The sequence below is a fragment of the Pimephales promelas genome, chromosome 12, assembly GCF_988280905.1.
Source record: "Pimephales promelas chromosome 12, fPimPro1.hap1.1, whole genome shotgun sequence".
In the NCBI taxonomy this organism is placed as follows: Eukaryota; Metazoa; Chordata; class Actinopteri; order Cypriniformes; family Leuciscidae; genus Pimephales; species Pimephales promelas.
In genome coordinates, this window is record NC_142780.1 from 19,320,044 (window position 1) to 19,337,566 (window position 17,523).

Genomic DNA, 17,523 nt, shown 5'->3' on the forward strand with positions numbered 1-17,523 from the left:
TACAAAGGCACACCCTAAGATTTTTTTTACTACTTCCAGTGTATGATTGCATAAAAACAATTTGTATGATTTTATTGAACATTGATGAAGCAACAGATTTTGTGTGAAAATAAATCATAAAAGATTTTAAAATCTTACAAATGTAAGAGATGTCAAGGTCACCTTTTACCACACACATTTATTATCATGTTAATTACTGCGCCTTTAGAACCAATGCCTTTTACCCCAAATGCCATGTTTTTACTCTAAGCTTTAGTTTTACTTAAGACGTCCAAGACAAATGTTGTTGCTTATAGATATTATTTTTCTGTCTCTTTTTTTTTTCATATAAGCTAACAAGTATAAATACGATTCACAGAGCTATTCTGATTCATTTGAAATGTGGTCAGTTAACTGCTGGCTGTTTGTGACTCAACAAAATTTTTCATGAACTCACAATAAGTATTATTTTTAGCCATGTGAGAACCAAGCATCACAACACAAGACGACATTTTTGATCTTTGGAGAACTTTAATTCAAATTGCGACAAAAGAACAATTTTGTCTGTTTTTATAAACTTGACCAACAAAAGCAAATTTACACAGTAGCATACAATGACAATCACAAATCCATGAGTTAAAGAAAAAAAAGAAAAGAACTTAGATCTTCATTATCAAAACTACATATATAAAAGAAGAGCAAAAGATTGACTAAGCAAAACATTAGAGATTGACATATGTATGTAAAAAAGAAATGACTGTTTGCTGTAAGGATTGCATAAACCATAGTGATAGTTGTCATGGGCCCTTTTGGGGTTTAAGGTGAAACTCTGAGAAGCAGGACAGTTGGACGCATGAGTACATACACTTTTTTAATTACTTCAGTAAGTTCCTGAACAAATTTATCTTTGTTTAGTGTCTGCTAAGTTCTTAGGAGTAGCACAGACCTTACTGGACAAATACAACTTCCAGGAGCTCCAAGTACGTGTTCACTGGTACGTCTAAGATAGGAGGCACCTTTAGTCCGTGTGTGAGCATTACAGCAGTCGTCCTCTGCATTCTGTAGATCCACAGCAGCACAGAAGCTCCTTGCCCTCTACACTGCCAACTTCATAATTATAATCCCATGTCAGCTCCGTCCCTGCTCGGATTCGCCTGAAGAAACACACAGGTTAATAAAAAAGAAAATTATGTTTACATGTGGCCAAATAATCTGTTAATCTTTCAACTAATAGCTAAAGCAGAAAACCTTCATGTAAACACCTAATTAGAAAGAAAAAAAATGTCTTGCACCAATCTTATATGGTGTACATATTAAAATGATCTGTAAAATTAAGAAACTACTCAACTAAAACTAATGAATCCAACTACTTAGAATATTAACATCAATAGTTTTCGATGACGAAAAACTGCACATATACAGTATGTAAAAGATATAAAAGCAAGAAAAAAAGGTGTTATGTCTGATAACACAGATGGCCTGTTTTAAAATTCTGCATAACTTCAATTCGCATTTAGCATTAAAAATGATTAATTTTAGGCATCACAACACTATAATGTACAGTAATAAAAATAGATATTCATTGAGATGTGCATTTAAATTATTAGTGTTTTTAAAGAGTAACTTTAAGTATGCATCAGATGGCGACAACAGTAATAAAAATGTGAAAATAAAGAAAATGAGCTGTACAATTAAAAATCCAATATCCGTCTATATCGATAAAAACAAATTTCAGCTGATAACATATACAATAAATGTATCCTAATTTAAATGCACAAAAAACACTGTGATGTCATGCTCACTTGCTAGCAAAGAAGGCCACCCAGGGGAAGCGTAGATCATGAGTGTCCACAAACACGTTCTGGACGAACAGATTAGGGCTGCAGCTATGCTGTGGGACAAAGACAGCAGAAGAGAGGATATATACACAGCAGCTGAGAACTATCATCGACTTTAAAATCAAGTAATGAATCCTTAGACTTTTGATTCCAATGAATAAATTCAAATGTCAAATAGAGGTCTGTATCTGGAATTGTACTCACATTGAGGTAGCGTCCGAGGTTGCCTTCCAGTTTGGCATCGATGATATAACAGGATTCCTCCCCGTCAAAGAACAGGCGGGTGTTTCTATGGCCACCTTCACCCCCGCCACCTCCCAGTCCATGAGACGGGCCTGACCCACGAGTTGGGCCTGACCCACCTCCTCCTGCACCCCCTCCCCCCGTTTTCACCATCATACCGTGGGACTTCAAAGCAATGCCACGAGTGGACTTCACCGCCACCTGCCTCTTCACCACCGCTGAGAGACAGAGAGATCGAACAATGTTCTATATAATGGCTTGTTACAGGGACTTAATGAATGTAAGACTATCTGACCTTCTGTTTGAGCTAATTCAGGTTTCACAGCACACCTGCACAACAAGATGAGCATCTAATCTCATAATAAAGATGTTTCTGCTCATCCACCACTAGAACATGCGGATTCAGTCAGCTAACTGAAGGTCGGCAATGGTTACACTGATATAAGGAAGTCCATGCATGAGAACAAGCAATTTGCCATTTCTTCCATCTCACCCTGAGTCTTTTTCTCTCTCTCCTTGTTGTCATCTGATCCTGAGCTGATCGTTTGCACATCATCACTGTCAGAGAGGGTCATCACATCCTAAACAAAAGACAGATAGAGATTATAATAAGAGGTGGGAGGGAGGGAGAGAGAGAGCATCCGAGTGAAACAGACAAATAGCAACAAAGAGACAGAAACGAGACATTTCATTTCAAGTAAAATTGGACACAGACTGCATGAAAAACTGCACTCACCTTCTTCTCCGTCTTAACCGCTCCCTCCACCTTGACACTCGGATTCGCAGAAGTGGAGGATTGATTGGTGAGCCAAGATGCTACTTTACTCTTCCCGGTCTCCTCCGGCATGGGAGGGGGCTTCCTCTCCTCGCCTGCAGAAACACTCAGCCCATCCTTACTGTCCTGACTCTCTACAGCAAAGACAGAGAATGGTGGAAAAGTGAAATATTCAATAAAACCAACATATTTGTATAATATATTAATAGAAAAATATACTATGGTGAATGTGTCCTCAACAGTTAATAATAATTATTATTATTAAATGTTCAAGACACATTCATAATTTAACATATGGTAATAACAATTATAATAAACTAATAATAAATATTACATATAAGAATAATACATATTAGAAATTTCACCACAACAATTAACTGTATTGGATTATATATTACACATTTTATAGACACATTTTACCACAAAAACAAAATACAGGATTTATTTTTATAATTTAATATATAAAATAATGATATGAAAATCAGCAAGCAATAATAAATATTATTAGTAGTAGTAACTGTTCAAGACATTTCACATGAAAACTATATAGGGCTCAGTATCGTAAAAATGTTCTTGATATCGATACCTTGACTTCAATACCGGTTCCTAAACGATACTTTTTGAGATACCAATTTTATGAAAATAAAATCAGTTTTAACAACATTACATTAACTAAAAAAAATAAAAAAAAAACATTGTAAAAACAGTAAACAAACTGAAAAAATATTTTTTTCATATTCTAAATCTGTAAAAAGCACCAATGCTAAAGTGTTCTATGTATCCTAATCATTTAACAACATGAGGTTGTTGTTTCTTAAATGTTACTGAAATGCATTACATAAACACTGTCACCACCTCTGATAACAGATCACTCTAAATTGCAATTCAGACATGTTTTTTGTAAAGCTGTTTTGAAACTATATGTATTGTGAAAAATGCTATACAAATAAATGTGAATTGAATGAAATATAGACTACTGGGAGCGGAATATATGCCTCGCGCTCAGCACACAAAGCTTGCCGCAAAGCAATTACAAAAGTAGCCTAATGATTATAAATGTGTTGTGAAAAAATAGCAAGGATAAATTTTAATTGTTTATTAATAAACTAGTGTTTTCTGAGGCTATGTCTGCACGGAAACGATTCTGAAGAGAAAACGCAAGCGTTCTGCGTTTAGACGAGCGTTTTATGTGGGAAATCCGCGTGCAAATGGTGACGCAAAAGTGTGTGAAATTCAATGTAGTATGCACTCCAGGCGGCTAGGAGTGCATACTACAACAACACCAAGTCCACGCGCCTGCGTACAACCTTCACTGTCAAGCAGACTTTTGCGTTTTTACCGTTTACACGGGAACACGGCGGTGGAGCGTTTTTAAGATTTCCACTCTGGAGGGTGGTTTCACTTTTTTTCACCGATAAAATATTTTTACGTTTTCACCCGCGAGCTTTCTCGTGTAAACAGGCCCCGAGTCTGTGTTGGCTGTAAAGATGAAGATGGCGTTCATGCACTGCTGGCATCGAGTATGGTGAAACGTAGCTAGACTTTTGATCTTTTCCACATTTTTCCATCTATGTGGGTTAGGACACTTATACTACAGCCTCACGTGCAGCCACGTCTCTTTAGGCAACCGCGTAAACTAGTGTTTAGAACACACACCTTCTACCCAAGTCTGCCCTCTAGTGACCTGCCTTCTGTCTCAGTTTGAGGAGAGGACAGATCTAATAAAAAACTTGTGCATCCTCACCTTCCTTCATTCCCTTGGCTTGTCTGCGGGTGGTGTAGCTCCTCCACACTGAGCTGGTGGTGTAATATGTGTCTTTTACAAATGTGTCATCTGAACTGTCGCTTTCATCATTAGAGTCTTCATCTTTGTCATCGTCGCTGTCTTCAGATGAATCGTCTTGGCCTAGTAAGTAGGCGAAAAACAAGAACATTATATACATATTTTAACACCTGCTCGATCTACATTATAACAAACTTAAACAACACAAATAAATAAAAAAATAAATAATAAAAAGGTATGATACTAGCATGCTATGAGTAGCATTTAACTAAAGGAAACCAAATTTCATTTATATATATACAGCATATAAAAAGCAATAATTTAATGCAAAAAAAAAAAAAAAAAAACGTGAATTGAACATGGTCATAGATAATGTGATGAACTACACCTGCTAGGAGACCTGCGTGAGCTTGAAGAACTGACACACTAAACCACCTACAGAGGCCAGTTTGTTAAATACGTTTAGTCTAAAGGTGTCTCAGAACAGTGAAGTTATCAAAGGCCACCTTTTTGCTTTTAATGCAATGAAGACTATCCATCAATATGGCTAAATACTTTTGGGTGCAAATACTTTGTTTGAGCTTCACCTTTACCATAGTAGGATTCACAATTTTGACACCCAATTACTGAGTCGGACTTGGTTGGTGTCGTTACTTTTCCCCCAATAACACATATACAAGTAGTAGTGGAATAGTAGAACAAGTAGAAGAGTCAGATGTGTGCATAGGTCTCTCACTTTTGCCGGTAGTGCTGCTGTTACGCTCCTCCATCTTGGTGGTGGATTTACCGTGTTGGGAGGAAGCAGGTAGTTTAACCCTGCTCATGTCCACCCCGCTGCCCTCGCTGTCGGAGCAATGAGCCTCACTCTCGTAACCTTCTTTAAAGTTCTCCACACTCTCAATGTGATCTAGATTGGCAAAGTATTCATCGCCCATTTCCAAACCTTCTTTATCGGCAAAGTCATCAGTCAGGATTTTACCTGAAAGAGTAAGAAACAAATATTAATGTAAAACACTAAGAGGGAAAAGCTTAGGCAAGACTAAACACTGGAGTGATGTTCTTTTAAATAAACTGAAGTCCAAGTGTGTTACCTGCATAGATACAAACAAAGGAGCCCTTGGCAATGTCATCAAGGCAACGAATGCCCCAGCCCTTATTCTGGGTCTTAAAGAGCTGCAGACGGACCTGCAAACCGTGCTGAACCAGACGATTAGTACACATCTGGGCATTACAGCGACACCGCTTATTACATTCATAGATTCTGAGAAAGATAAAGGAAAAAGAGAGGCATTACAATTAAAAGGAGCTAGAAGATAGTAAGGTGAAATCAACATGAGGGTTGGTTAAGAATCACTGACCCTGTGGGGAGACATTCTTCCAGTCTCTTGTGATGATACCCAGCGTTGGGGTTGATCTGTCCACCTGGAGTACATCCTGTAGCCTGTAGAGTCAGTTGGTGACACGAACACTTGGATCTACAAACAAGCAAAGGTACAGAACAAAATCAGGTCTTTGTATTCATTTAAGAAAAAGTTTACATTTTAGGACTGTAAAAATGTAATGTGGTGTAACCATCAAGTAAAAAACTAACCATTCATTATGTAAAAGTTCACCCCTTGACACTTTAGAGCCTGAACTAATATTGTCCTGTGATAAAAAGGTCAAATTATCTGATGTTTTGTAAACTTATTGACCTTGACAGTCATGAGGTTCTGCAAGTTTTTCTTTTCTTTTCTTTATACAAAAATTGAACTAGACTTTTATTTATTTTTTCTTGTTTTATTGCTTGTAATAAATGGATTGAGAAATACTAAGAAGGGCAATGTCTAACTTAAAAAAAAAAATGAATGAGGGAGAGGGTAATGAATAATGTCAGATCGATAAAGGCCCATGGTTGCGTTTAAGGGTTAAATGATTAGAAATATCCAGCATACATCAACAGAAACAAGTCTACCTGAAAGTTGAGTTATGAGATTTTTCTATTACAAATAAAATTAAAATAGGAACTAATGCAATGATAAATTTATCACAAAAAGATCAATAACATGCATTTAGGAAATAGAAGGGGTGTATTTCCCATCATGCTGAATTAATTACTTCTTAGAAAATATAATACTTTAAAACATTATGACAAACTATTGTAAAGAGGTTTTGTTCTAAACTATTTTTTACTTCTTTTGTTGAAAGTTAATCAATAATACTAACTTGTCTCTGCAGCCATCAGTGCAGTCACAGCCCACCAGGAAGTCTGAGCTGGTGTTAATATAGACTCCATCTGCTGGGATTCTCTCTTTACTGTAGGCCACACTAGGTGCAGATGTGCTGTCGATCTCATTCACACAGGACAAGGGAATGTCTTCGCGGCCACCTGTGATGTCCCGGATGAAGTAGAACGGCCTCTGCGGTTGGAATCGGCGGTCAACCAACACATATGGATCCAGACAGAACATCTCCAAGAAGATGAAGTCACAGTGTGTCTGGAAGAGGTAGCGCTGGATCTCTGCCATATTCCTCAGACTCAAGCCACAGGGGGACTTGTAGATGACGTGGAACGACATCTGAGCAAGAGAGGAAGATGGTTAATAAAAATTAATATTGATCATCATGCTCTTAGATATTTCCACCAACCATGGGAAAACACTTTTCAGTTTACCACTAGTCTGTAGTAGTGATGCAAATACCATAATTTACACAGATGTTGGTCAACATGGTGAATATGCATGAGTACCTTAAACCTGATATGAAATCTATGTGGGGGAATATTTTGTCCTTGTTCGCGCCGATTTCTGTTGAAATGACTGGATTTCGAACACAAAATATAACCGATAAGACATACAAACTAGTGCTGCTGCGATTAGTCGACGCAATCGACCATGCAAATTAGCCGACGGCAATCTTTTTAGCCGACGTGTCGTTTTGAAATTGACCGCCTATTTATTTTTGGTCTCCCGTCTCAAACGGCTCAATGCAATTCACCTCTCCACACCAGTCTGTGCTTTCCCTGCTGGTTAAGATCCTATCCTTTTCCTTCCCCCGCCCCAAATTTGTTGCCCTGATTCCATGCGCTATGCGCAAATACACTGACGACTGAATCTCACTCGTATCCAAGGTAAATCAACACTATAATCCCTTACATGCGTTTTATTAAAATACATCATAATCCGCTAAAATGCACACCCGAGTCCGTGTTGCTTTCACTCACGTGAACCGTGGCACGGGCCCACCATGCACGCAAGTGTAAACGCGAGCTGCATAGCTGTGTGCCTGCCTGCTTTCAGCGCGATTCATTATAAGTCAGAGCTAAGCGTCCAGACTCTTTCAATTCAATTCCAATTTATTTGTATAGTGCTTTCACAATACATAGTTTCAAAGCAGCTTTACAGAAAATGCATGCATTGCATCTACTATACATTTTAGAGTGATGTTATCAGTTATGCATTTCAAAAACGTACATTAAAAAAAATGTACAGTAAGCTAATAATGTATTAATTTAAGGCATAACAAAGAGATAATTTAAGTAATGAATACATATGTGTTTTGGACATGATTAGGACTAACTAATATGGTATAGCCTTATATGGACACAAAAAAATGACAAACAATGTTTATTTTTAAATATATTAGTCGTTTAGATTAGTCGACTAATCGAAAAATTAGTCGAAAGGTTAGTCGTTAGAAAATTAAAATAGTGGGAGCACTAATACAAACCTTGCGGTTAAGTCGTCTACGGCCTGTCATGCGCCGGAATTCATAGAGCAATGGGGTAAGAAGCGGGTTGCGTCCTCGGTGCAAGTTGTGATGAGTGGGCCGGATGCGCTTTAGACAGTCTGGACTGCAGTTGTGTGTAAGGTAGAAGAGTCGGTCATTTGGGGCCTGATACGACGGCTCCTGAGGAATACGCTCACTTGTGTAGGTCGACACGGTTGTCTGTAAATTATGAGTTGTTGATGTGATTGGCGTTAACGTATGTACAGGTCCAGACTGCAGAAGAAAGAGCCTGCAAGTAAGAAAACAAGATGTTGGTACATAGTGCTTGCATACTTATATTATAATTACTCAATATATTTCTGTATAACTCTGAATTTGATTTGAGTGATTGGATTACAAAACCTTTGGACTGTATTTTACACCTGATCAGGCCACTGAAGACAAAAATACCAGTATTTCATCTACATTCATTCTGCCATGGTGGGCCGCCAAACCAAAAATCATCCCGCCACGGCTGCAGCTTCTCAATGAGGTCCGATATTGTGCATACAATTGTGTTATTGTTAAGCCCCACTAAAGGCATAAAAAAAAACATTGTATATCTTGCTGGAGTTTAATGCTCTTTCTAAATCATATTCCTTTCTCCCTGGTGTCAGTTAGATTACAGTACTGGAGTAGAGAACGCTGTTCTTCGTCCGCACTGTAACTGAAATTTAAAACTGTTAAAAGAACAGGCTGAATAAACTGTTGCATAGATAGAATACACTAATCACAGATAGATTGGGGTGGTGATGGCGCAGTGGATAAGACACATGCCTTTGGTGTGAGAGACCCAGGTTTGAATCCACTGTGAGACACCAATGTGTCCCTGAGCAAACTTAACCCCTAGTTGCTCCAGAGGCGTGCGACTTCTGACATATATAGCAATTGTAAGTTGCTTTGCATAAAACCGTCAGCTAAATGAATAAATGTGAATGTTTTTGTAAATGATTAAATCTCTTCTCTTTGCTTTGTGCTTTGAACTTTTAAATGCAAAGCGCTGCACAATGTGATTAAAGTTGCTTCAAGTGCATCATTCGGCGCATGGGATGTGGGAATGGGCCTCCCACCACAGTTGGAAAAAAATCCAAGTGGAAATACTGAATACCTCACGGAAATGTTGACAAAGAGGCAAAAAAGGAAATGTGGCATAGACAGTGTTGAAGTACCCAGTGTCTGGGTTATCACGCAAACCTGGAGGTATTGTGTTGCTGAACAGTGCCAATTAGTGTTTTGGGCTGGAGGTCAGGGGTCACGCCCTGACGAGGCTGCATTGCAACTGGACCAGTGCTCTTCTTAGCCATTTGACTCTTTAAACTGGGACTCCTGAAATGGAAGAGAAAAAAATAAACATGGTTTAACACTTGGCAGTATTATGAAAGAATAGAAGCTCCTGAAGCACTCACTCTGTGCGGGAAGGCTGTGGGGGTCCGGTCGGCAGTGGCCGAGGTGGTGGGAGCTGCGGGGCTATAGGCCGACTGGTACCAGAAGTACTGTTGTCACCACTAGTATACTGCACTACAGGACCCTTTGTCCTTAATGCTCCTAAAAATACATAGTTTTTAGTAAGAGGTGAACTGGAAAATGAGTGCAGAGTAGGAACAGACCAGTTAATACTTAAGATGTAATAAGAACTGTTTAAGCATAAAATTAACTAATCTAAATTAAATTATTAAAGATCAAAATGGAAGCATAAATAGTTCACACCAAGGATGATAACTACACTGAACAAAATTATAAACGCAACACTTTTTTGCCCCCATTTTTCATTAGCTGAACTCAAAGATTTAATACATTTTCTATGTACACAAAAGGCCTAGGGTGGCACGGTTACATCCACAGATCGGGCAGGTCAAGTAATAAAAATAACATTCTGATTAATTTTGGGAAATATATATTCGTTATATATAATAAACGAAAAAATAAACTACATTCTCTAAAATGTGAGCATGTCTAAATTGTATTTTTTTCCTCCAGGCAGACAGGCACTAATTTGCACTAACACAAGATTTAGACTGATTTGTGAACAATATTTGAGAGAAATAGGCCTTTAGTGTTCATAGAAAAAGTCTTAGATATTTTAGTTCAGCTCATGAAAAATGGGGGCAAACACAAAAGTGTTGCATTTATAATTTTGTTCAGTGCATAATGAAAAATATATAGGCCTAGTTTAATAAATCATTCTAAATTTAGTCCTTACCACAACTATGTTAATGGAACAATAATTTAGTTGGAATCACTTTCAGAATGATTTTTTTTTCCAACTGATGGATGATAAAAAAATAATTGAGAGAAAATCAGAATCCATTCTGCTTTTATGGGTTTGAGGATTTAAAGTGGCAAGCAACATCACAGCAGTGCATGCTTATAATAAGTGACCTATGTTATGGTCACTAATATAGTTATCGTTCTTGTTGTGATAGCACCTTAAGTCTCCCTTAAAATGTAAAAGAGGAACAAATGTGGACAAACAGAAAGAAATCAGTCACCCATATTAGGCCGCTGTCTTTGTTGACCAGCCATTTTCTTCTCTTGACTGTTAGCGGTGTTCATTTTCAGATTAAACATCGGTTCTAGTCGTGTAGAGCCACGATAAATCCACTCACTCCGCTTATCATCCTGCAACATTGAAAACAATCTTTTTCATGTTCAAATGTCATTTAACATACAGCAACTTTTCACATGAACATAATTGAACATAAAGGACATTCAAAGAGATCTAGCAACAAATGTTTTTTTTTTTTCTATAACTATTTATCTTTAACTGTAACACACTAGCTGTTCATGTTGCCAAACTGACCAGGAAAAGCATTTTGACAAGGCTGCCATCCACTTCTTCCACACGGCTTTTCCACCATGTCCCCTCCCATTCCGTCTTAATAATTTGCCCTGGCTTCAGCAACACCATGGGCCTGTTGGGATATGATGTGATATACTCCTCAATGAAATCTTTGCATGATGCATCCTCAATATCCTCCCACGTCTTTTTCACTAAATCCAGGTCGAGAGAGAGAGAAATGAGAATGATTCATTATAACAAATTATTTTATGCAATTATTATTCTTCATTTGTATTTTACAAATAGATTCAATAAATAACATGTGTTTGACATTACTTAAAGAAAAGGAAATTGAAAAAAAGAAAATCGTTGCTTACAAGGTCTACAGATGGGATAGAGCTCAGGAAGGCCCACATATGAGGCATAACCATCATCAAAAAAGATCAGGAACCTGCAACAACATTCAGTCAGCATATTAGGTTGACCACATGCAATGTCTTGTATCCAACAATCCAAAAATCTTCTGTTCATCTTACCTCATACGGTTCTTACTGTTGGGCATCTCAGCAACAACGCCTGCATAGAGCCAGACTTGATTGCCATCCTTGTACCTGGCAACAACACGGGCACCAACAAACAGTCTTTCCAGTGTTGGGTGGTAGTCAAATGCCACATGGTTACCAGAGAGAAGACTCTTCCCTTTATTTTCAAACTTCACCTTGTACTTAAAATTGTTTCCTGTGAACAATTGATATCAAAAGAATGGATTAAGCATTGAGATTCAATTTTAGCCTACTGAAAACACACAGCAGTAGTGAAATGTACAGTACTACTCAATAATTTAATAAAACCGCATACACTTACCCACTTGTTTGATGGCAACAAGTGTTCCCCGATGCCACGTCTTGGTTCGTTTTTTACCCAAAAGTGTCATGTCGAGCTTGATGTTATCCTGTTTAATATTAGGGTTCGGTTGAGTGGGCGCATTCCTTGGGCCTGAAGACATAAACACAGCTGGAACAGCCAGAGCACCATGGGTTTGTGTGGAGGGGGCTTTAGCAGAAGGGGTTAAACCCGATGGGGCTGTTCTGTTGACCGTCTGGGCCAGGTTCTGCACCTGCTGAGATGTTCTTTGAAGGGCAGCTGAAGCCTCCTTCAACTATAAATATAATCCAGGAAAGTAAACATCAACTAAAGCACCTGACAAATAATAGTTTAGCATTAAGGTGCAGTCACAATTTCAGCAGATTTTGCAAGAAAAAAAATGGGGTGTCAATACGCTGATTTCAAGCTGCCGCCATTTTGAAATCGCTCCAGTGGGAGGAAAATCGGAAGTGTTGCCTTTAATCATAGGAGAGTTGTGAATGTGATCGCGTATTGTTGTGTTTAATGTAGAAATTAGTTATTCTAAAATGTACATACATTTCTTTCATACTTAAGACTACAGTATATACAGTGAAATTGATTTATAAATTAAATTATGTTAAATATATATATATATATATATATATATATATATATATATAAATTCAGAACATTAAAAAAGCAGCAGGAACAGATTATATACATATCCTATATTGGATATTTACATCCAATAGTGTAAATCGCGGCAGCATCTTCAGGTTTGTAGTGCAAGGCATTGTTGTTTATCTTTACTTCCGGAGTTCTTTCCACCGGAGCCTCACTTTCGATTTCATAATGGCAGCTGCGTGAAATAAGCCTATAGCACAGCTCAGACACAAGTCACTTTCAAACCAAGCAGTTTTCCGTTGGTCAACGTGGCGAATTTGCATGACCAACTTGAATTTACACCCAAACAGAAAATTCCTGATTCACTGAAAATGATAAATGTGACAGCGCCTTTAGAGCGGTTTGTCAAATTAAACATCTGTCTTACTGCTGGGTCCTTGGCTGGAGTTACAACCTTCTTGGGAGGAACCACTGTGGAGCAAAACACACTTGTTACTGTACAATTTATCAATTAAATAAAAAAATAAAAAACATTTAACTTACCACATCCTACAGCAATGACATCATCATCATCATCGTCGTCAATCTCAATGACCTCAGAAGTATTTGCCCCACCTACACCCTCATCCTCCGAACTGCTCTCACGATACACTAGACCCATCTTACTGTACACGTCCTTCACTAGAGCTTCACACTGAACCACAGACCTGTAAAAACAAAGATTTAAGCACTGGATTACACTCAAAAAGAGACCCACAGCAATTGATGGGAGTGGAAACACCTGCTGAACTTGTGCAGTTTTTTTGATCAGTGTATCATTTGCTGAAGTTGTTTACCACATGATATTTCTGCCAACGTTACTGAGAAGAATTTGTATATATTATTAATATATAAATGCGAATTTGTGTTGAAGTACTGTATATTTCTCGAGAAACTTTTAAGAAACAGTTTGGCTGTTTGACTAAAGTCTCATTGTTGAGATTCTTTCTTTTCTTTTTTCCCATAAACCAGTGGTCCATTCTTTGATATTGTCTATCCACTTTTTCTTGTTCCTTCAAGAATGGTTGAATGGAGAATGGTTTTGTCCAGCCCTGAGAATCTGGTGACATGTCCATACCATTTCTTTTGACTGTTCATATGAATTCTTCATTGGGCCCAGCATGCTGTGCCTAATGGTGTTGAGTACTTCCTTGTTGTTCATATGTTCTTTGTAGCTTATGCCCAGAATTTTTCAAAAGCCTTGCATTTCCAAGGCCTGAATTTTCTTCTCGTGTCAACGATTGACATGCATACAGGTAGATGGATTTAACCAGAGCATGCATAAGTCTGAGCTTTAATTTAAGGGTGATGTCCTTTTCCATATTGGCTTCAGTCTGGCAAGTGCTGTTTTAATCTGGGCTATCCTGGCCATCAAATTTGGATCCCTCATCAAATATCAAAAAAGGGATACTCCACCCAAAAATTAAAATTCTGTCATCCTTTACTCACCCTCAAGTTGTTGCAAACCAATAAGAGTTTCTTTCTTCTGCTGAACACAAAGGAAGAAATTTTAAAGAACGATTGGAACCAAACAGTTGTTTGGCACCATTGACGTCCATAATAGAAACAAAGAAAAACAAAAAACGATGGAAGTCAATGGTGCTAAACAACTGTTTGGTTCTGGATGACTATCTGGGACAGTTTGTCGTCAGTTCTGTCTTATGAATGCTATTTTCTAAACCAGGCGTTCCAGAAAATTTATAAAACAAAACAGTTTAGCTGTTTGACAGTCCCATTGTCGAGAAAACAAATACTGTGTTGATCTCAGTGCATAAACTCTCACACACTTTATACTTACTCTGAGGCATTAGAGCAAAGAGTGTCCATTTCAGAGACCTCCTTCTCCCTCTTCTCAACCCATTCCTGCAGCTGCTCCAGCTGATTTTTCCTCTGCCGCACGGCTTCACTGCCATCCACCTGCTCCTCGATCCACTTGCGCAGCTCGTCCAAAGACACCCCTAACTCCTCCTCCAACTCAGGATCCAACTCCATCTCTGAGCTCAAACTGGCATCCACCTCCATATCCTAAGGAAAACAGGCAAAAAATGTTGTAATAGACTATCACAGCATAAATCATGAAGCAAAATAAAAACTCTGTCATCATTTAATCACGCTCATGTCATTCAAAACACGTAACTTTTATTTATCTTCAGAAATAAAATTATAATATTTTTAATTACATTTTTCTTCAGATTCCTGTCCATCATTGACAGTCAATGGATTAGTTTTGCAATCTCTTTGAAGCAACAAAATAGTAGTTGCGTAGACAGAAATCGATTTATTTTAAGATATATTAATTTGTGTTTCGAAGATGAATGAAAGTCTTATGGGTTTGGAACAACATGAGGGTGATTAAATAATGAGAATTTATTTTTCATTTGTGGGTGACGTGACCATTTAACTATGGAAAGAATATCAGTGCATTTCTCCTCAACAACATTTCAAGTCATGTTTTTCAACAACCAAGTTGCATCTGTCAATGTTATTTAAAGGATCTGAGATAATATGAACATATAAAGGATGATGAACAGTTATTTTTTCTTAAGAAACGTTAACAAAGATTAATAAATACTGTAAGCAATTTCCAATTGATAGCTATTGCATTAACTAATAAGACCTCATCGTAAAGTCTTGCCAACAATTCTATAGTTCACAAATTTTAAGACTGGATTCAGACCTAAAGCCAGACAACATTATGACTAACGTTACTCTGACCCACTTCAGCCCCTTGTATTAAAGTATACAGCTGTTTTATAAGGACAGGTAATGGTCCTTTTAAGAAGCATTTCAGTGCCACCTTTTCAGAATAAATTTAGCACCAGTCTTCTAACGTTACTTTCCCATGGCTGTAATGAATTAACTTATCGTTATAGTTTAGAACTGCAGCAAATATATTTTCGCATGAAATGTCTGTAAACATTGAATTAACGTTACCCTATTAAGAATATATAAACACAACGTGTCTGGACATCTGAAATATTAACTGATCTTCATTCAAAAAGGAGAAAGCCAGAAATGGCCAGCCAGTATGTAACGTTACGTTACTTCAACCACGACAATAATCCTGCAAGTCAAGACCTCTAAACGGCGCGCAACACAAGAATAAGAAGGCTAAGCAGACCATTTCTGATAAAAAGCACAAAAAATCCATAGTATCTTGGCTTTCTCAAATCACCAGCATGTGAACATTTACAAAAAGATCAGTAAAAGTGAAATATCAGAGTCAAGATAGATTCATTGAATTGTAGTGATGCTAACTGAGTTAGCTTAACGTTAACTTACCTCCCCTAACGTGCCTTTGATTCCAGTACTTTTGTGAATGTATCCTTTTCTCGTGTTTTAAATGAACGGCACACAAAGCGTGGTGTGTTTGAAGCGTTTTCTTATACCGCAGACATTTCGGTATTTTTTAATTTTGACAAATTCCACGGTCATCGAGCACTGCACAACAAAAATCCCTACGAATGTGTTTAGCTGATGATGATCGTGCAAGCTGACCAATCGGCTTTTGCGTGACGTGTGAGTGGCAGTTGAAGTGATCAATTGTATGAGAGAAAAATCCAGAGCACGCCCCCTACAATGAAACACGCTGTGAAAAATGTCCGCACTAGTGGACTACACTAAAGGACTACAAAGCAAAAACAGTGCAACCGAAACATCTGTGAAAATAATTTATTAATAATACTGTGCACACCGAAACAGTATTAATAAATACGAAACAATGTTTTTCCAAACAAAAAGAAGTGGCCGCCAGAGCCCTACTGAATAACTGTGTGCATGTGTTATTCTAAAACAACACATTCATTGTTGACTTTTTTATTTTTATCAATTCTTTTTGCCATGAAGGTCACATTAAAACTGTAACATTGTATGTTAAAGGTGGACTTCGAATTGTCCTGTTACACTTAAAAGGATGAATCTACGTAGGAAAAAAAAAGTTTAAAATAACCACATCAGTTGCCTAAAAGTTATTTATTAGCTATTATTATTGCAGCATCTTATAATGTTTAAAAATATTAATCATTGGCTTGCCTAAGTGTAAATGTAACATGCAATGGAAATCAACCATTGAACTAATTAGGCTATAGGTGGAAATTAACCAGTTAGATGTAAAGATAATTAGCTAGGCTACATTAAAAAAATTTACTTGAGTTCAAACTTGACTTTTGTCCCTTATTTTGAAGTTACTGTATGCCAGTGCCAAGGCAAAAGGCAGTAACATGATCAATATTTGGTTGTTGATCACCATTTACAAAATTGTTAGGCTAGTAACACCTGTAATGTGTTATGTTTGTGCATGTTTTGGTTGGGTCTGTAAAGCACTTTGGTCAACTTGTGTTGTTTTTAAACGAGCTTTAGAAATAAAATAATTGATCAACATTTTGGATGATTTACAATTACATATAGCCATCTACTTATTGCTATCATGTGCTTTGGTTGCATTCTGATGGCATCATTAATTAATTAGACATGACAATACCTCCATAGTAAAGCGAATCTTCAATTGGTGCGTGCAGCAAAACTAACAGTTTGACTGCAGATAGGTGACACTGAATTATTTGAATGCCTACAATTTAAGAATATTTCTAATAAGTAAACATTATTTTAATAAATGGAATGCAAACATACACTGAGATATAACAAATATATAAAACAAAGATTTAACAGATGTAACAACAAATCATGTACAAATTTAAAATCCATGGGATTGGAAGAGATAACAAAATCGTGTACAAGTAAGTGAGCTTGGCTGTTCATTTCATGTTGTTTCATGGTGTTCTTACTCCTCATCCTCCACAACATTGCTCACAGACAGTGAACACCAGAAAGCCCTCTTTTTGGGGGTCATAAAAGGACATGTTTTTTGATT

The 17,523-nt window shown here is 37.4% G+C and overlaps 1 protein-coding gene across 2 annotated transcripts; it reads right to left on the minus strand.

Moving 5' to 3' along the window:
• Window positions 1-490: 490 nt before the first annotated feature.
• On the minus strand, window positions 491-16,146 carry setdb1b (SET domain bifurcated histone lysine methyltransferase 1b). 2 transcript variants are annotated; one of them, XM_089117630.1, is made up of 22 exons: window positions 15,950-16,146; window positions 14,452-14,678; window positions 13,158-13,321; window positions 13,042-13,085; window positions 12,009-12,303; window positions 11,681-11,882; window positions 11,522-11,595; window positions 11,166-11,356; window positions 10,855-10,984; window positions 9,772-9,910; window positions 9,560-9,691; window positions 8,327-8,615; window positions 6,824-7,176; window positions 5,977-6,093; window positions 5,710-5,879; window positions 5,355-5,597; window positions 4,580-4,741; window positions 2,797-2,969; window positions 2,554-2,641; window positions 2,022-2,278; window positions 1,782-1,870; window positions 491-1,133 (listed from the first exon to the last, which is right to left on the minus strand). In XM_089117630.1, exons 2-22 carry the CDS (start codon window positions 14,673-14,675, stop codon window positions 1,016-1,018), a joined length of 3,654 nt encoding a protein of 1,217 aa, XP_088973756.1. In that variant the 5' UTR covers window positions 14,676-14,678; window positions 15,950-16,146; the 3' UTR covers window positions 491-1,015. The 2 variants fall into 2 exon arrangements, with proteins under 2 accessions (XP_088973756.1, XP_039535459.1); XM_039679525.2 differs by having other exon boundaries at window positions 15,936-16,146.
• Between the last annotated feature and the right edge of the window lie 1,377 nt (window positions 16,147-17,523).

Bases quoted from the DNA above. Each gene is read 5' to 3' on its own strand.
- setdb1b (XM_089117630.1), bottom strand. From the start codon at position 14,675: ATGGAGGTGGATGCCAGTTTGAGCTCAGAGATGGAGTTGGATCCTGAG. The intron at 13,086-13,157 runs GTAAGTTAAATG...TTTGCTCCACAG, and splicing joins TGTCATTGCTGTAGGATGTG to TGGTTCCTCCCAAGAAGGTT. The intron at 11,883-12,008 runs GTAAGTGTATGC...AATTGTTCACAG, and splicing joins TGTTGCCATCAAACAAGTGG to GAAACAATTTTAAGTACAAG.